General features: G+C 46.7%; 1 protein-coding gene across 2 annotated transcripts in view; it reads left to right on the top strand.

Annotated features, from left to right (window-relative positions):
- Positions 1–20,508, top strand: part of LOC111853338 (msx2-interacting protein-like) — a 33,076-nt gene extending 12,568 nt beyond the window's left edge. Inside the window, exons 4-15 of one of the 2 annotated variants that reach the window (XM_023830114.2) lie at positions 5,524–5,684; positions 6,000–6,200; positions 6,302–6,453; positions 6,996–7,121; positions 7,613–7,726; positions 7,818–7,931; positions 8,073–8,173; positions 8,533–16,291; positions 17,804–18,064; positions 18,176–18,370; positions 18,531–18,689; positions 18,849–20,508. In XM_023830114.2, the coding sequence (XP_023685882.2) occupies positions 5,524–5,684; positions 6,000–6,200; positions 6,302–6,453; positions 6,996–7,121; positions 7,613–7,726; positions 7,818–7,931; positions 8,073–8,173; positions 8,533–16,291; positions 17,804–18,064; positions 18,176–18,370; positions 18,531–18,689; positions 18,849–18,980 (9,475 nt within the window). In that variant the 3' untranslated portion in view covers positions 18,981–20,508. The remainder of the gene's footprint in view (positions 1–5,523; positions 5,685–5,999; positions 6,201–6,301; positions 6,454–6,995; positions 7,122–7,612; positions 7,727–7,817; positions 7,932–8,072; positions 8,174–8,532; positions 16,292–17,803; positions 18,065–18,175; positions 18,371–18,530; positions 18,690–18,848) is intronic. The other variant, XM_023830123.2, reaches the window with a different exon arrangement.
- The last annotated feature ends 67 nt before the right edge of the window (positions 20,509–20,575 follow it).

Here is a 20,575-nt window from a genome sequence, read left to right on the forward strand (position 1 = left end):
GTTTAATTTCTCGCATTACTCTTAATGAGTGAGTCCAGCAGCAAGGATGTTGATCATCTCAGAGCATGTGCAGAGCTCATAGAATAGCAGTGCTGGTGAAGTTCATTTTTTTTTATTTTTTTTTAAATACCACATCATTAAGATTGCAAAGCTTGCTAAGTTTTATTTCCTATGACTGAGTAAAGATGTTCCAGTGCCGTGTATTTGGTCCGAACCCAGCAGACTGTTGCGGTGCTTGCGATGTGATAATTGCATGCGCATGAAATGCCATGTTGATATTAACATTGCACATATGTTCTTACGTTCTTACATCGTGCAAGCCTGGCAGTACAGTGGCACACTGGGTAGCACTGTTGTGGCACACTACCGCTTTGTGCGTGTGGAGTTTGCATGCTCAGCTTGTGTGCTGGTGGTGTTTTGGCAGATCTTCTGGTGTCCTTCCGCTTTCCAATAGCATGCAACATAAGCAAATTGGAGTGCGGAAATTGACCATTTGTGTGACTGAGTGGGGACCTCAATGAATCATAATAATTGATAGTGACAGACGTATATTTTATGCTTTATTTTTTAGCTTTGACATTCACAGCAAGGCTATAGTATTTCAGCATTTTGTGTTCATATATCAGAAGGGCCTAATGTACTTATAACTACATAGGGTGACCTTTTATAAATGGCACCTTGACCCAGTAGTACTTAAGGAGGCATGTGGCTGAAATATGTGTGGTATTGTGTATTTTTTAGCCCTTTATTCATGTTATATTACTATTGACCAGACACTTTTTCAGTACTAGTTGGTCTTCAGCCTCGGCTTTCAAGTTATTTGTACATACCTTCTTTCCAGATGTTCTTATAATGTTATTTCAGTTACTATTAGTATTAATTTGGCCGAATCACTGTGCTGTAACATAAGCCTCCCTTTTGTGCCTGAGGCGCTGGCCTCATTGAACCCTCTCCTCATTGCACAGAGCAGAAATATGTTAAAATCTCGTCCCATAAGCAGCAGCACATGCACTGACCTTGGCTTTCACACGATGGCTGAATTGCTCCCCCCCCCCCCCAGATCAGGACACCGGCCGATGTGTAGGAGTGAGCCAGCTCAATAGGCCTGAGCTGCATCCTGCCTCGTGTTCATAAACCTCGCTGCTAGAAATTTAATCATCCCACACGGATCCAAAATTGTCACATTCAGAATTCTGTTTCTCATGAGGCCAGAAGTGAAACCTTTGTCTAAAAGCCCCATCTTAGACACCTGACCGAATACATCAGATCAGCATTTAAGCTCTGCTTAGCTGGGTTCCCAGGGTTTATTGGCGTCTGGAAATGGGACAGCTGTGTTTCAGATGCCGTGTGCTGGCCCACCGGTGCCCCCTGCACACACCTCTCTGGCCCAGGCCGGTGAGGAGAGGAGACGCTGACACTGTTGGCAGAGGGCCGGCCTAATTTCCACACCACCACACCTCCCAGTACCCCAGAAGTGACTGTGGAAGGTGTCTGTAAGCATCCTCGAGCGTGAGAAACGTCAAAGGTCAGGGCTGCTCCCTCACCAGTTCGGTCTCTCGCGCCGGGAGGCTCCGCCTCTTGAAAGATTGTGTGCTCAGCATGACGGGCAGCTCAATGAAAGCCGTTCTGCAGCTATTTTGTTGCTGGGGGGTGGTTAATCAGCTTGGTAAACACAGGGAGGGGGGGGGGCTCCCTCCCTCCCCATCCCTGTTCCCCACAGACATCTGGCCTGGCCTGAAATGAACCCTAGGAGCGGCGTGCGGTTTTGCCCCTTCTGACTTGTGCATATTCCAAACATTCTTTGTTCTGAGTGTTTAGAGTGATTTTACACACCCTGCACATAATATAAACTGTGCAAAGCTATATTGTTTCTAAGGGCCATAAGCTGGTGAGGCAGAGGCTGCTGTTAACCTTCTCCTCTCTGAGCACGGATGCCGCCAGCAGCAGCGGGGGTGGGGGGGCTTCCCAAGCAGTCAGTCGCCGGGCTATTTCTGCAGCAGGCCGGTGAAAGTTCATTGAAACAAAAGCCGGTGAACTGCGTCGCCTCTCCCTCCCCCCACACACTATCCTGAATGTAGCGCCTTCTGGAAAATAGACGGAGAAGCCTGCAGCTTTTGTTCTTCTTCAGACCAGAATCACTTAAAGCCCTGGGTGGGGTGGACACGGCCAGGCATGCAGTGCACCAGCCTCTGGTCCAGTGGTTTTATTTTTTAAGTGTGCAGAAGTTTTATGAACTGTTGCAAAGGTAGATTAGCCTATAAAGTGCACCTGATAAAAGGGATGTAATGCATGAGACCGATTACGAAGAGATTTTAGGTGCCGCTATGAGGCTCTTTGTGTCTGGTTTAAGCTGTTACATGAGAGAGCGAGAGTCTCTCAGGTTTTCATGGGAAAGATGGTTGCATGGTCAGCTGGTGGATTTTTCTCACCACCTACTTCTATGCCCTCCCCCCTTTACACAGGGATCCAGTTTAAACTGGAATTGTCTGGATTGTGCTGGCTCCCAGCCCACTCCCAGAGGCAGAGCCTCTGTCCCTTAGCTCCTCCCTGTGGGCAGGGTGAGGTTGTTGGGGTGGGTGGGTGGGTGGGTGCGTCGGTGGGGGGGGGGGGGAGCTCTTCATGCTACAGGAAGTGATCGATGAAAATGATCAATGGATTCTGTTGCATTGCCCAAGGACAGATGAAACAAAGGCTGCTGGGTCAGAGGCATCTCTCCTACTCTTAAAACATAGACTAGGTGTGTAAATACGGGTGCAGATGTGATGAAAAACAGTGACTGTGGGTGTTGACAGGGTGGCTGCCATTGCACCCATTGCACCACAGGCCTGTAACTGCAGCTCTGCCGTGTCTCTGGGCCGCTGGCCAGGGTGGATCATGCTCTTGTGTTCAGGGGATGGAGTAACAGGCCACTCATGCTTAAAATAATTTAAACACATAAAGTTAACGTGCAGATGTTCCTGATTATATCAAATAAAATGGATGGAAAATACACTGTAGTCCTTTCTTAGTCGAACGAAGGGCTTTAGGTGGAAACCTCGGGGTTGAGTATCTCAGATGATTCTCCACTCTCGGGATGTCTTTCATTGGTGGTTTTGTAAGCTCTTGTGTTTGGAGGTATTCATTCAGATTCCTTCTCCTTGACAACCCTCACATCTGTTCCCAGACCAGTAGTATGACCTTAAAGGGTGCGATAGGGGACCCAAGGTGCAGCTGTGTGTCGGAGGGGTTTTAGTGGCCTAGTTAATTTGAGCTGGTTTCGAGAAGATGGGGGGGGGGGCATCTGATGAATCATCTGCTATGGTGATTTGCTGTTCTGTGTGTGTGTCAGACTGAAAAATGTGACTACCGCTCTTTGAAGGCAGAAGCCAGTAGCTTAGTGTTTTAGGACCTGAAGATGGCCTGTTTTTGTCCTTCCAGGTCAAGTTCTGCTTTTGTATTGAGTTACTGTGGCAGAACATCAAACAGTATAAAAACTGTATGGGGGCCTCTTTTTGCATAGTAGCATAAATGTTGTGGGAGTACTTTGGTATTGGAAGAATATCCCCATATGAAGAGTCGAATTTCATTTTTGTATAATTGGATATTTGGCATGTGTGAATTTTAGAATTTTGTTTAATTAAGACCCATTATAAAATTATGATGTAAGGTGTCCCTAATGTGTTGGCTTCGCACCCACATTCTCTAACTGGCATCTCCCAAGCGTGGCAGAAATCCACCAAAATGTGACAGAGGCAGCCTCTCAGGATTCACACGTAGGGCTTCCTCTCCCAACGCATCACTCCTCATAGTGCAGCACATCTTCCTCACGCCTGAATGTTCTCAGAACTACACACAAGTAACAGCTTCCCTGTCCCCTTCTTATGTCTTCGTATTGTGGCCTCTGGTTTAAATACATTACAGTGATTCTTCAGGTAAACTAAATATATCAAACAATAACGATCCTTGTTTTTGGTGCCGTTAAATGTATCCTGGTGTTTTCAGTCCGGCGGGATTCAGCAAAGTGGCCCATGTCGTATTTGTTTTTTTACAGCTAGTTTTTTGTGTGACATCTGGGGTGGTTAATTACTTTCTAAGTGGGTTTAAATAGTAATTCAAAACATCCTACTTAATCAGCCCCTGTAATTTCAGTTAAACCAGCTGCCTAATTGGAGTCATTAGAACGCTGGTTATTTTTACCGATAGGCAATTTCTGCTAACTGCACAGCAGATGTACTAATGAATATCTGTCTTCCGGCTACCAAACCTAAACCTAAGTTAATTTTCCCCAATTCAGGTCCTGGCCATAATCCAGCCCAGTTTGTAGATTTCCCTGTTCTAAGTATCATAGTGAAGGTAGTTTTGGGTCCTTGATTTATGAAGGAGGAGGGAGTGGAAAGTGTTGCTTACTGACTTGAACAAGATATTCAGCGATTCTGGTGCAAGATTTTAGCTGGATTTCTTTACTCATATTTAGAAACTTTGTGTGTGATCTAAAACTTGTGCGCCCGAGTTACTTGGAGAGACTTCTTGTGCAGAACCTATAACATTTTTAATTTAAACCTTTACTTAAATACTTATTTGTGTTTGTGTGATGTAATTTGTTTTTTCATCCCTTCTGTATATTTAGCAAGGATAATGGTGGTACATTTCAAATCAGTAGATAATTAACTGTAAATTGCATTATTTTTAGTTTGTTCAGTGGTTTGTATGATGGCTGGTTAGTGTGTTTCGCTATTAAAATTTATGGAAAATAAGGCATGAGAAGAATTGAGGTGAAGGGCATTGGTGTTGGATATGGAGGGTTACCCTGTCTTACTGTGAGCATTTCTCTGAGGAAAGTTGCTGAAACTGTTCTGTGCTGTTTTGTTGCCATGGTGCTGTTGCCATGGTGCTGTTGCCATGGTGGCTTCCCAGAGATTTAAATATATTAGTTGGACAAATTATTAGACCTGTTTGCACAATGGAAATAATGCATTTTTGAAAGGGAGAGGGTTTAATTTGCACCATTTTGAGTCTGGAACATAATCAGTATTATGCGAGTGGATTTTTAAAAGCTGACATTAAGGTGACACCTTGAGGTGGAGAAGTGGAATTGCACCCATAGTGCTTTTTCCCCAGTGGTTTTCAAATGGAGATGAATAATGACTTGTAAAAAAGAAATTTCTACATGAGTAAATGTTTGCAGAAATTATACAATATTATTAATCTTCTTGCTATTTATAATGTTTTGTAGAGTAATCCTTTCCCCCCCTGCTTAAATGCCAGAAGGGGCATTTTAAGTGAAGCGATCTCACCCAAAATAGTTTAGCGGCCTGTTTAATTTTTGTGACGTTTGCCATATTGAATGACAGAGGAAGCTGTATTTCTGTGTGGATGTGTGTCATGGCCTCAGGCCAGTCTTTATGCAGACGTGAGAAGCGATTTAAACTGGCCCACCCTCCATAGCTCTCGCGCTCTGGCTGTCAAAGGCTGATTAAACTGCTGAGAGTTTCGTTGCCATGTTTTTCCCTCTAAGCGTGTCTCATCCCCCCCCCCTCCTGGCAGCAGCGATTCCAGCAGCAGCTCAAGTGATGAGTCCCCGGCGCGGTCGGTCCAGTCTACCGCGGTGCCTGCTCCTCCCGCTCAGCCCCTGCCAAACCTCGACAAGGATGAGCCCAGAAAAAGCTTTGGCATCAGAGTACAAAACCTGCCTGTGCGTTCCACAGGTGCGGCCATGCTCTGTTTCCATAGAGATGACATCCATTACTTTACACTGTTGCAATATATAGTTGATTGTTGCATGCATGCTTGTACATCAGGAATGTTGGACCTCTGCACATCTTGGTAGAAAGGCACCAAATTGCTTCATTCTTGATGTTTATCCGCCTGCTTATGAATGGAAGTGCATAGTTTTTTTTTTTTCTTGCTAGAATTTCAGAGGAAACTCTCTAGTGCTACCGTAAAATGAATGAATACACACTCTAAGTGGGGGTTGGCAGGATGATTTGTTGGTAAACCTGTCTCTCTTGCTCTCCCACTAGACACAAGTCTTAAAGACGGCTTATTCCATGAGTTTAAAAAATACGGGAAGGTGACATCGGTCCAGATCCACGGGGCATCGGAGGAACGTTACGGCCTGGTCTTCTTCCGGCAACAGGAGGATCAGGAGAAGGCGCTCGGTGCATCCAAGGGGAAGCTCTTCTTTGGCATGCAGATCGAGGTCACAGCCTGGAATGGCCCTGGTGCGCCCCCTATACTACCCGCTATACTGAGCAATAGCTATTGGTATTGCTAGTTGTTCCCCTCTTAAACCGTAAAATATGCTGTTTTCTTGCTCCCCTAGAGACTGAAAGTGAGAATGAGTTTCGGCCACTGGACGAGCGGATAGACGAGTTCCACCCAAAGGCAACACGGACTCTGTTCATCGGGAACCTAGAGAAGACCACCAGCTACCACGACCTGCTAAACATCTTCCAGCGGTTTGGTGATATTGTGGTATGTTGACGGACATCAATTTTGACTTTGAAAAGCTGGTACTAGGATACTGAAATGTACAGACAAGACAATAATGTTGTATGTGCATTCTTTGAAACAGGCATCATTTGCATTTGAGAACAAAAAAGGATGCTTTAAGGTTCTTGCTTTATTTAGTAAGTATTTTGGTTCTGGATGCAAAATTATAGCCTTAGCATTGCCAGCTCATGTCCTTGGTTTGTCTTGTGGCAAGTGGGCAGACTATCTCACCTGAAAGGACGTAGCCTTCCAGAAGGGGCAAAACTCAACATTTTCAAAAATGGGTCAGCTAAAAAAAAACCGGCTGCAAAAGCTGCAGAAACAACCCAGGATAGTATTATGATCAATGGGTAAGAACCCGGATATTGGCTGTGGTGCGGCCCCTACTGGGATGCCTTTCACGCAGCTTTTTGGGTTTAACTTACTGTATCTAAACTGCCTGTGGATGTTTTCATGAGGGAAGTATGGAAGCACCATCCTCACAGCTGATAGCTCTCATTCCCCCCCCCTCACACTGGCTCAAGGACATAGACATAAAGAAGGTGAACGGCGCCCCCCAGTATGCCTTCCTGCAGTACTGTGACATCGCCAGCGTCTGCAAGGCCATCAAGAAGATGGATGGGGAGTACCTGGGCAACAACAGGCTAAAGGTACAATGCTTTGGGTTTCAGCCTTTAATCATTCAACTCCCTCCTGTCACTTTGTATGTATTCTACCAGAACCTGGCTTGGCTCCATGGGGAGAGGCTGGCAAGGCATAATTTTTAAACATTGGCTTTGTTTTCTACCCAAACCCCTCAGCCCCCTTATGAGTTCCATGGTCCTCCTTATATCTTAGAGCTGAGTGTGATCACCTTTTCTGTTGTGGTGTGGAAGACGAAGCTGAATGAGAATATAACCATTTGTATCTAACTTCATGTCTGGCAAAATGTATATTCCTATGTATGCAAGTGTCAAATTATTTAAATGAGTTATGGTGGTATTAAGTATGATAATGAGAGATGCTTGCCAAAACATCAGTATGGTACCCATTTCTGACAAGGGAATCGGTTTTAAATACTGCATTTTAGATTTTCTTTGACTCATTCGCTATTTCTTAAAAGCAGTATATCTGGTATCTCCCCCCCCCCCCCCCCCCACAGCTTGGCTTTGGGAAGAGCATGCCCACAACATGTGTGTGGCTGGATGGACTGTCTTCCAACATCACCGAGCAGTACCTGACACGACACTTCTGTCGCTATGGACATGTGGTCAAGGTAACCTTTCTGTCATACTCTTTGGCTGTTTTCTCAGCATCCATAGGTACCCTGTTAACTGTATTCTTCTGGTTTCTTGTCTGTAACTCAGGTCGTGTTCGACAGACTGAAGGGGATGGCCCTTATCCTCTACAATAACATAGAATGTGCACAAGCTGCAGTCAAAGAAACCAAGGGCTGGAAGATTGGAGGCAATAAGATCAAGGTAGGGATTAATGACAAACATCTGTTTGTCCCTATTCTTAAAATGTATATAAACTTCTAAGCTTGTTTTCTTTTTGGTGGATGCTGAATTTGACTTGTTAGTTATAATTTGTTAATCACATTGACATACCTTTGTCCTCAGGTGGATTTCGCTAACCAGGAGAGTCAGATGGCATTCTATCGCTCAATGCAGGCATCTGGGCAAGACATCAGGGACTTCTATGAAATCATTACTGAGCGAAGGTGTGTTTAAGTGTTTGGCTTTATTTAATTGAGGGGAAAATCTGTGTCTCAGAATAAACTACTGCTAAATGTTTGGTACTCTGGTGTAATGCATAATCAGTCTGGTAGGATGATGTTAGTCAGTGTGCATGCTAGCATAGATGAATACCTCCTTCCATACTAGATGCATATTTGTATAGTCAGCTTCTGTCTTGGTCTGCAGTACAATAGAGTAACTATAGAGGACATCTATGATAATAACTATAACTGATGTAATTAATTGACTTAATCTTCTGTGCATCACTTTTGTTATTAATTGAATTGTTTAGCTTGGCTACTAGGGCTTGTTAAAGTATGGTTTGTTTCTCTCACCCTGACAGAGAAGAACGCAGGCCTCCATATCATGAGTACTCAGCGGAACGGGCCTACTATGAGAGTGTGCGTGCCACTGCCGCCTATGCAGAAGACCCTCGTCGCGAGTACCCTGTGAGGGGACGCGATTTCTACCCAGAGTGGGACCCTTATCAGGGAGACTATTATGACCCACGCTACTTCGATGATCCTCGTGAATACCGGGACTACCGTGACCCTTATGAACAAGATATCCGCAAATACAGCTACCTCCAACGGGAGAGAGAACGGGAAAGGGAGCGCTTTGAGACTGATCGCGAGCGTGACCATAGCCGACGCACCATCGAGCGCAGTCAGAGCCCTTCACATCCGCGGCGTTCAGGAACCCCTGCTGCCTCTCCTTCCCCATCCGAACGCATGCCTAGTGATGCAGAAAGGCGCATGTACAGTCGCTCTGACCAAAGCGGCAGCGGCAGCTGCAGCTCAATTTCACCGCCTCGTTATGAGAAGCCTGACAAGATGAGAACAGAGCGCTACAACAAAAGCGAGAAGGTAGAAAAAGAGCGGCAAATTTTGGAAGCTGAAAGGAGCAGTGGAGGAGACAAGGACAAGCGTGCAGGACGTAAGGAGAAAGCTGAAAAGGAGAAAGGGGAGAAACCTAAGCAAAGGAAGGTTAAGGTGCCATCTCCCAGCATCCCCTCCTCTGAAACGGAGCCTGAACCTGATCAAGAAACTAGCCCAGATACAGGTTCTCGAAACAAAGTTGGAAAGGTGTTAGGCAAGGAAAAAGATAGTTCGGGCAAGGGGTGTCTGGACTTGCCACCTTGTGTTGTGCAGTTAACACGTGTTAAGGAGAAAGAGGATAAATTGCTTGACCAAACTGTTGTTGAGAAACCGAGGTTGAAGAATGAGAGTGACAACGTTTGGTCTCCTCCACTGCCCCCACCTCCCGCTGAAAAAGGAGCACGTGCTGAGCTTCAAAAAGGAGAGCCTTTTAAGCAGGGGAAAGTTCAGAAGGAAAAGGGATCTGTTGAATCCGTAGACAAAGAAAGTAAGATCAAAATCAAGAAACATCCAAAATCTGACTCTGTAACCGATGGCACTAACTCAAACACTGATGTTGATCGGTTGGCAGCTCGAAAGAGGCGTTTTGGGGAAACTGGTGGCAAAGCAGATCGTGTGAAGAAAACAAGCCAGGAAAGAGAGGAGGCAAAGCTTGGGCCAAAAAAGCAGAGTGACACTGGTGCTATTCCAAAAGAGGTGGATGGTGAGAGGAAGATGCCACGGAAAGATTCTCTCAAAAAAGAGTGCCGCAAGGCTAAATTAGACAGACTTCCTATTGTCTGCAGCCCTAAGGAAGGTGAAGAGTCTGGGGGAGTTTCAGTGGTAAGCTCAGGGCTAAGCTCAGATCTCCAAGCAAGACTTGGGGAACCCATAGAAGAAGCTATGGATATCTCTGTCCCTAACAGAACTAAACCTCAGTGTCCTGGTCTCCTTCGTATGTTCTCAAATGATGGAAGTCTAGACCAAGATGATGCAAGACTGCAAGAGCAACCAGACTATTTGGAGAATAGTGAAAAGGTCCTAGAACCTGACAAGTCTATAGGGTTGGGGGAGGAACGGCTCACCATGGACATTGATCACACACAAAGTTATCGCAAGCAGATGGAGCAGAATCGAAAACTCCAACAACAGCTGCAGGAGTCTGATAAACAGTGCAAGTCTGACAGTCCCCGAGGCACTGACACAGAGGATTTTGAGCATCGCAGCCTGGTGCACGAGGTCGGGAAGCCACCACAAGATGTTACGGATGATTCCCCGCCTAGCAAAAGGAAAAAGCCAGAGTCATTTGATTATGACTCGGGTGGCAAGCGGGAACGTAATTACCGCAGTTCCCGGCAACTAAGTGAAGATTCTGAGAGAAACATACCTTCTTCTCCTGGGCTGCGACAGTTTAATTACCATGAAGAAGAAGGCATTACAGATGCATCTTCTGTGATGCCTAGTGTACAGTATGGCTTGGATGCAGCAGTCAGTAAAGGAAGAGCCTCCCAACCAGAACTGCCCAAGCTGAAAACTCCTCCTCTGGTCTGTGAGGAGGAAGTACCTCAGCGCTGGGAGAGTCGGATAAAGCAGGATTTACGACTGGATGTGAGCTTCCCCAGCAGTACGGTGAAAAGTGAAGGCATCTGCAAACGTGTAGAACATGATCTCGAACCGGGGGAGGTAAAGTCTGATTCTGAGGAAGATGGTGAAAACAAAAGACACTCCCCTAAGCCCTCCACTTCTCTTTCCTACCGCCTTAGAGACCGTGAAGAAAGGCTGTCAGACCTAAAGCTGTCTACATCCCTAGAGAGGAACAAGTTTTACTCCTTTGCACTGGACCAAACCATCACTCCAGATACCAAAGCACTGCTTGAACGAGCTAAATCATTATCCTCTTCTCGTGAGGACAACTGGTCCTTCCTGGGCTGTGAATCTCCTTTTGCCAGTTTACGCACTAATAAGGATAAAGAGAAAGTAGAGGTTGCGCCCCGACCTATTCCTAACTGGTACACAAAGAAGAAGATTCGAAAGAAGACTGAGTCAGATGGAAATCTAGATGATAAAAAGGAAGAACCAAAGCCAGAGGAGCAGGAGCGTCAAGAACTATTTGCCTCCCGTTTTCTTCATAGTTCCATTTTTGAGCAGGACTCTCGACGCCTGCAACACCTTGAGCGAAAGGATGAGACTGAGCAGGGTCTTGACCAACTATTGGGTAGACAAGGCATGTTAGATGGACATCTTGGAACAGAAGCAGCTGATCTACAGGAGCCAATGGTGCTTTTTCATAGCCGTTTCTTGGAGCTGACAAGACTGCAGAAGGAAAGGGATCAACGAACACAGGAGTCTGGAAAAGATGGCATTGGAAGAGAGAAACCACCAGATGGAGAACGGCAAATTTCTAAAATACCTGAGCCATCATTGGAGCCAGATGTAAAACCTCGCCCTTCAACAGTTTTTCCAACCTCTGTGCCGCTCCCAACCACTCGGGATATGTCACCATTGCAGGAGAAAATACCGCAGACCGCAGGTACCTTAAACATAAAGGAAGAAAACGTGCAAGTTGAGAAGGCAACTCATCCTCAGTCTCTGCCTCAGTCAGATGTCCAGCCGTCTCACTCTGTTGGCATAACCCCTCCAGAACCTCTTCCACAGAAAACTGAAATAAAAATGGAACCAAAGGAGGAAATATTTGAAATCAGGACCCCAGCTGAAAATGCTGTGACTATGGAGCCCTCCTATCTTGATATCAAACCTCCCACTCCTGGGGCATCACTGAGCAGTTTAGATTCTGACCACCAGCCCCAGCTCCTGATTGAGTCTGTTTCCCATCTTGACTCTATGCCGGCTGAACAAATAATTCCAGACTCTTACAAGCCCGAAATAAATGAAAATGTAAAAGAAGTGGAACTACTGCCAGGAAAAACGGAATCCCAGGATGTTGAGATGCAGCATGGTGTAGAGGAATCCCATGAGACTCAAATGCAAGCATTAGATGATGCAGAGGTGGAGCCAGTACTACCCATTCGAAAACCCAAAAACAAAAGCTCTAAGCCTCTGCCAACAGCGTCAGCTGCTCCTGTGGTTCAAAGAACAAGCACAGAGAAACAAGCAACTCGCAAAAGTGAACGCATTGACAGAGAGAAGCTGAAACGTGCATCGTCACCCCGAGGAGATGTTTTCAAGACCATGTGTGACTCAAGAACAGCTAAGTCACCCATTCATGCTCCTGACTCTGAACAGAACTATGAGCAAAGCCTGCCGTTTAGCCGGGCACGACGTCGAAATGTAAAGTCAGTCTATCTCATACAGCCCGCTGCAAAGGATATAACAGAGTCCCCTCGCTCTACACGTAAGCGTGGTGGGGACAAAGAACTGCCACAGCAGGACACATCACAAGACTCAGTAAATCCGCCAAACCCTCCCAGGCGAGGTCGTCCCCCAAAACCAAAGCAACGCGAGATGGACATGTCGCCAGTGAAGGGTGACCTGCCAAAAAAGCCAGAAACGGAAGAGATAGACAACAAAGAGACGAGTATCAGTTCAGAGGTTACTAAAGCAGAAGGATGGCGGTCACCTCGCACACAGAAAGCGCAGTCCAATCAGGTGTCCCCTCCTGCTGGACTTGGGCAGAGCAAGAAAGGTGGAAAGACTGAGAAGATGCTGAACAATATAGCTCATCATGTGGAGCATGGAAGTGATGATTCTATGGCTGTTAATGATTTCCATACTAAGTATAAAGATGATGCTGTCCAGGAGACTGTAAAATCAAAAGATGACATCAGGCAGCAGATGACATTTCAGCATGAGTCTGACAAAGAAGGAAGTGATCTTATGGACAGTAAAACAAACAAGGAAAAGTTGGAGAAAGCAGCAGACCCTTCGATATCCGAAAAACGGGCGCCATTTGAGAAATGTGGAAAAGCAAAGGTACCAAGGATAACGCGGAACACAAAGCCTATAATAGAGGACAATTCACTGAACCTGAGAAATCTGGAGATCCGGCTGAGCATGGATGAGGTAAAGGGTCTGCGTTCAGGAGAGGCAGAGCCTGAATCTTATGAACCAACTCTACAGAAGCCTAAAGTGGGGGGAAGTGTCAAAGATGAGACACTCGGTTGCCAAAAGGAGGTCATAGAAACCACCTCTTGTTTGGAAGAAGAGGTCTCAGACAGTGAGTCTCAGGCAAACCCAGCCTCTACCCAGCTGGCTCGGCAGATGGAGCTGGAACAAGCTGTTCAGCACATTGCCAAGCTGACAGAAACTCCTACATTGCCTCCATATAAAGATCCTCCTACTCAGCTGCCTGTGCTTGTACCCCCAGTAATAGATGAGCCAGTAATTGAAATTGAGGAGGAAAAACCAGCTAACCCTGCAAGTGAGACAGAACTGGCAGCTGCTATAGACTCCATAACTGCAGAGGACATCTCAACTGATGCTGAAGGATTCTCAGGTCCTCCCACTTACACTGAAATTATTCCTACCCCTGAGCCACTTCTGCCCTCTGCTGGTGATGCTATTGAACCAGAGAACGATTTAGTCATTATGGATGCAGACCCAGAAATGCAGAGCATGATCCCCGAATCCAAGGCTGTGGACCCAGCTCCCAGCCCAGCTTTACCAGAAACACCAAAGAAAGGAGTCAAAGTTAGGCCTAAAGCTCAAAAGCCCAGACCACGTAAAGGAAGTGCCAGCAAAAAAGGGGATAATGCAGAGGATGGTGCTTCAGAGCACGAATCCACACCAGTCAAACTGCAGGAATCTGCAGCTAATGATACTCCAGCTGACAAATCCAGAACAGAAAGTAGCATATCAGGTACAGCTGCAGTTCTCACTACAGTTGACTCTTGTAATCAGGAGAGTGAGGACATGGATGTCCCAAAGAAAGTGGAACAGCCTCATTTTGGACAGTCTGATGGGTGGAATCGTTCCTCTACTTCTTTCCAGAGTATACAACATCCACACACTGAAACGACTCCTGCAGCATCCCTAAGCCAATTACATCTCACACCCTTGCATACGGGAAAAATACCGGCTTCCCCAACTGATCTTCACATGTCAAAGGACCCTGGAGTCTATTCTAGTCCCTTGCCGCAAAGTACAGTGGCCCCACTTTCTGCTCCAGTAACAATAGCAACCACTTCCTCAGGAAATCCTCCTCTGCCTCCTGATACCAAGGCCTTGGAAGTCGACTCAAATTCCAGTACTCTGCGCAAGATACTCATGGAGCCTAAATATGCATCAGCTCCCAGTACCAGTTCAGTTTCCAGCATGCTGATTACAAGTACCTTGGGGGACCCACGGATGTCAGAGAATGAAGCTCCTACTGACAAGACTTCTGTCAAACCCACTCCTCCTGAGGACAAACAAACATCTGTTACTCCGCAATTAACCATTCAACAGGCCCCCCCACCACCACCACCACCTGAAGCACAGCAGCCTTTCGGTGAAAAGATAGTAAATTCCGTTATTGCCTCCGCTGGCACATCTGTAATTAGTCGCATTCCATTACCCTTTGATTCATCGGGCAACCGCAGTTCTGGCATGCAAGTGCCTAAACCAAAACACAGAGTTGGCATGAATGAAAGTAGCAGGTATCACGGAATTGTTGTCGGTGATGAAGGGAGTAGTGGTGGCCGTTCCATAGTGGACAGTGCAGCCTACAGTACAGGCCCTAGCCCTGGCTTGAGGGTTAACACTTCTGAAGGTGTGGTGGTACTGAGCTATTCTGGTCAGAAAACGGAGGGACCGCAGCGGATTAGTGCCAAAATCAGCCAGATCCCTCCAGCTAGTGCAGTTGACATTGAGTTTCAGCAGTCTGTATCCAAATCCCAAATCAAGCAGGAACCACTAACCCCATCTCAGCCCTCTACACCTAAGGGCTCGCAGACACCTACGGGTTATGGGCACAGTGGTGGAGTGTTAACGGCTTCACCCTACAACACACAGCCAGTCATCTCAACTATCAAACAGGAAAGCCCAGGGCTGGACAAGTCAGAGTCGTCATACCACTCTGGACCACCAGGTGGAGCTATGAAAATACTCCAGCAGTCAGCAGGAAGTCCTCAGGTCTTGGTGTACAACACGGCTATGATTTCACAACATTCAAAGAAGGGGGTTGGAGCTGAATGCTTATCAAAAATTGAATCAAGTAAGCAATCCCAGCCTCCGAATCTGAGTCCAGGTATGAGCCCCCACCACCCCTCGTTAGCTGGTAACCATGTTAGCTCAAGTCCTGGTACCCCTACTGACAGAACACTTCCACATCTTAGTGTGGTGAAACAAGAGCCTCATTCTCCCCGAACATCAGGCCACTCTCCTGCTCCTTTTACCAAAGTGTGCCCAGCCAGCAGCTCTGCCTCTCCCATTGGTCCACCTTTAGTCCTACCCAGTATGTCTTCCATGGCCTCGTATTCTGCTGGTCCCCACCACCCAGAACAGTCAGTCATCATGCCGCCACACAGTGTCACCCAGACGGTTTCCTTGGGACACCTCTCTCAGGGTGAGGTGAGGATGAACACTCCTCCATTGCCCTCTATGGGTTTTGGCATTCGCTCAGAGTCCATTTCCTCTCCCCGGTCTGGGCCACAGCAGCGTTCCAGCACTCCCCAACCTGCCAATATGCGAGAGATGGTCTTGCAGTCACACCCTGGTGCGGCTGGGTCTGTTGGAAGTGGTGGGAGTTTTGTGTCTGGGGATGAAGATGGCAGAACCTTTCACCAAGCCTTACGCAGGCCATCAGCACCACAGCTGCAGCAAGATGTGATGGTGATGCAGCAGGACTACCGTGGGATGCATCACAGCAGCTTGCGGCTTGAACAGTATGGCTTGCCTCAACGTGACGTTCGTGTTCTCGTGCATCATCAGCTAGGGGAACACCCAACCCCAGAGTCACGCCAAGTACGCACTCCTGAGGCTGCCTTGTCTTCTTCATCCTCCACAAGCATCTCTGCTTCTTCAAAGACTCCACCAGGGGGCAAAGCCTTGCCAGGAAAAGATTCTCAGAAAGTGCTAGAAGGAAAGCTATCATCCTCGCCACATAGTGAGAGCAGGATCATTGGGGTTCACCCTTCTGTTCCAGTCATGGTGTCTCCGCAAGGGGTTCAGCTCATGCCCCCGGGGGCTGCGGGCTCCTTCTCAGAATACTCACCCGTGTTCCGTGACTTGCGGAGCCTGCACTCCCAGTTCACCGCTCACTCCCCCCTGGGTATTAGCATGGCTCCCCGAAGTATTACACCCTCTCAGGTGAGTGGTAGTTTGCTCTGTCTAAGTTAAAGGGAGTAATTCATACAAATATTTATGAAATCCACACTAATTGGTATTGTGTCCATTTCATGCATCTTTGAAAGAAGTTTTATACTCCAGTAGAACAAGTTGTGCTCGGTTAAAATATGGTGTGATCACTGTTAAGACTGTCCTACATCAGACTCCATAAAAAATATCTTTGTATGGGTTATTCAGCGTTTTAATCAAAATATTTCCGAATGTGTCCAATATGTTTTCCCTCTGAACAGGTTCAGATGATAACCATTGTATGAAAGTGCATACATTAGTGCAGTGGTTCTCAATCCTGTTCCTGGTGCCCCACCTGCCAGAATGTTTTCGTTCCAACCCTACCTTAACAGGCTGAAGCTGGTTACAGACCGAACGCGGCGAGCACTCCGCTGTGCTCCATGCCGTGCGGCACTCGTGGAGCTTGTGCGAGCTCTGTGGTCAAAGATGAACTTTGATGACTTTGACCGCTGAGCGCTCTGACGCTTTGTCGCGCGATCAATAGAAACAAGGCACCGAAATCGAAATAGAGGGAAAACTTATAGCTCTGGGAACTCAGACACGGACAATATATCACACAAGCGTATCACTTCCGTAACATTGTCCGTATCAGGCCATACCTTTCAAACTCTTCTGCCGAGTCCCTCATTCATAGCCGTCTTGACTACTGTAACTCGCTACTCGCTGGTATCTCCGCTAAATCTCTTCATAAACTTCAGATAGTGCAGAACTCTGCTGCCCCCCTCCTTACTCACACTCGCTCCTATCAACACATCACACCTGTTCTGCAGGGCCTGCACTGGCTCCCCGTAAAAGAGCGCATTCACTTCAAAATGCTACTTCTGACATTTAAAGCTCTTAATAATCAAGGTCCACCATATCTTACTGATCTGATTCTACCCTACCAGCCCCCCCGCAGTCTTAGATCTTCCTCTACTGGCTCTCTCCTCATCCCCCCTTCCACATCACATAGCTATGGTGACCGTGCATTCTCCCGTTTAGCTGCCTGCCTTTGGAACTCACTCCCTACTGCCATCCGTTTATCGACCTCTGTTTCAGATTTTGTGTAATCTATTTTCTGTGGACTTTCTCTGTAAGGCATCTTTGAGTTCTTGTAAAAGCACTATATAAATAAAATGTATTATTATTAGAATCTTTTTTTAATGCGAAATATACATTGTCGCTACTGACCGGCAGCCGAAATGACAGGAGAGAGTTTTGAAAACCACGCCTACTCTTTGTGCAGAAGCCCCGTGCGAGCACAGCGCATTGAGCGGACACCGCTATTTTTTTTGAATGGGGCGCACACAGCGCATGCCGCGTTCGGTCTGTAACCAGCTTTAGCCTGTTAAGGTCGGTTTGGAACGAAAACAATCTGTCAGCTGGGGCGCCAGGAACAGGACTGAGAACCACTGCATTAGTGTTACAGTTTCCTGCCTGAATGTTAAGTGTGCATTCCCCTCTAACCACTTTTCCCTCCTCTAGGACGGAGACACCAACCACCGCAGCAAAACTCCCCAGGTGACACCTTCTGGGCAGGTATCAGTGGGAGTTGAGCCCAAAACGTTGGAGGGCTCACATAGTCGCACTGCCTACGCAGACTTCACGCACTCATCTGGCCAGAAGGGGTCACAGTCCTTCCAGTCAAGTCCTCTGCCTGCCTCACCGGGTCCCTTGCAGGCACGGCTAGACAGCAAGCCGGATCCGATGGTACCCCGGCCTGTTGATACTGCGCAGCTACTTGCGGTAAGTGAAAGTGTTCTGGATGGGAATACGCAGAGGTGTACGTCTATACGTACTCATGAGCAAGCGCCAAATCCCGTCGTCTTACCGACTCGCTCTCTTTCTTCTGAGCAGAAGTACCCCATCGTATGGCAAGGCCTGTTAGCCCTGAAGAATGACACGGCTGCTGTCCAGCTGCACTTTGTCTCCGGCAACAATGTTCTGGCGCACAGGTCTCTGCCCCCGCCGGAGGGGGCACCCCTGCTCCGTATTGCACAGAGGATGAGACTAGAGGCCTCGCAGCTGGAGGGAGTTGCACGCAGGATGACGGTGAGTACTTCGTGCTCAGAAGTCTCCCCGTAGGAAGCTGTTACCCTTTACATCACTTCTCAATCTCATCTTCAGTAATTTCTAAAAAGGAAAAAAAGGAATCTTGAAGACCAGTGCAAGTACAGCCAGCTATTTCACACTTGTGCTTTGCTTTGTTCAGGTGGAGAGTGACTATTGCCTCTTACTGGCGTTGCCATGTGGACGTAACCAGGAGGATGTCCTGAACCAGACCCATGCCCTCAAGAGTGGCTTTATCACCTACCTACAAGCTAAGCTAGCTGCAGGCATCATAAACGTCCCAAACCCTGGGTCCAACCAGGTATGCAGCTCTGTATAAACAGTATGTCTGAGCCGATCCTCGCCAGCCGTAACAAGCCTCAATATGAAAATACGAACATGAAACTAATACATGAATCGCCATTATTACGTTAAAATACTTTATGAATGCATTTCACCTCTTCCTCTTCTCTATCCACAGCCTGCCTATGTGTTGCAGATTTTCCCACCTTGCGAGTTTTCAGAAAGTCACTTGTCCAGTCTGGCACCGGACCTCCTGAACAGCATTTCCAGCATCTCCCCGCATCTCATGATTGTCATTGCGTCGGTGTGAGACCAGCCGCCTCTGTGTCTTGTGGGGACTCTTGATTGCCAGCCAGGTGGACTTTAGCAGATGGCAACAAAAATGGGAGACGTACCTTGACCGGGATCTAGGTGGTTGATTCTGTAATGTTTACTAGTTTCTCTTCCGCCTTTGCGGGAGGCTCTCTCTCCTTGCACCTCCATCGCCTCTTCCCAGCCTTTTCCCAGTGCCCCCCAGAGACTCATAAACCACCATTTAATGACTGCATTGGTTCTTGAAGCTCTTCATTTGAAGTTGGAGGTATTTTCATACAAGTGAGAGACTTCGATTTGATGGCTTTTCAATTTTAATTTTCATTCAAATGGTTGTGGTCTCTTTTTAATTTTGATACAACACATATCAGAAAAGTCATTGCACTATGTGGGAGGGGCTGGAAGACAAACATGTAAAGAACTGTGTATGATATAAGGACCCCGTTTGATTTGATTTATAACAAAATACAGGCTTTAGCAACCAGCCTTACTCCTGGAAAACGTGACACCTTTAAATATTTTTAAGGAGTGTGAGAGGATGTCAGATCAGCCTGTGAATCGCTTCAGCATTCCATCACTTCTGTTGCTCGACAAGAGAATGTTCAGCACCTGCTGTGTAATTGCAGGTGCTCCTGGAGATCATTTTCCCTGTTTATGCCTAGTGGGTGGGGGTGGGGGGGGAGTAAGTGTATGCTCCAATTCCCCACTATACCCCTGCAAGCCCTGAACAGTGAAGTATCGTGTGGAATCTTGTAAATACTTAAAAAAAAAAAATGTTTAAAGCAACGTATGGAACAGAGGACTTCACAGAAGAAGCTCCCATTGCCTGTGAGAATTCACAGTGAGACAACGCCGGTGTTCCTAAAACGGCAGGTGTTCATAAACAGAAGTGCCAAATTTTCTGTGGCGAAAAGGAAAGACGTTAAACTAGTTTGACACAACATGAAGGGTGAACCATTTTCATTCTTTAGTTCGTAAGTGCTTAACTTTGGACTTAACTTGTGGTTCCACTCATTTCTGTACCTTCCCGTGACTTTTAATTCCATCCCTCTGGAGCACTCGTACGAGAAGCAAGGCCCTCAAAAGTGGACGTCGTCGGGCCGGACTTTGAAAGGAAGAGGGAAAACATTGGGGCTTCGAAAGCTGAAGTGAAATACTGAATGTGCAAATGCTGCAGATTGGTTTCCTCTCCTGTGATCTCCCTGATCATTTTGTACAATAATTCCTGATTTAAGCCCCCCCCCCCGCTTCTAAAGAGACAGACTAAAGGCAGCCGTGTACAAATGGGAGAGTACCTTGGGACTTTGTAGATATTTTGTGCATCCGTAGGCTGATACCTCTCATGGTAATATTGACGGCACTTAATTTTGATACACAAACAAAATGCTACAAAAATATTAACCCTCCTGCCACCCCTTTAATTTGGAGCGGTCTTTCATCTTGATGTATAATTTTTTTAATGTGTTTGTACTGTGCCTCTATGAGGTAACTTTAAAATGTGTGTAAAATAAATTCATCTTGATGTACATTTTCCTCCATGGACTATTGTATTGTCCTTTGGTTTGTTTTATTTCATGGTGTGTGCAGTTTTTT

The sequence above is a fragment of the Paramormyrops kingsleyae genome, chromosome 8 (assembly GCF_048594095.1).
Source record: "Paramormyrops kingsleyae isolate MSU_618 chromosome 8, PKINGS_0.4, whole genome shotgun sequence".
Taxonomy (NCBI): domain Eukaryota; kingdom Metazoa; phylum Chordata; class Actinopteri; order Osteoglossiformes; family Mormyridae; genus Paramormyrops; species Paramormyrops kingsleyae.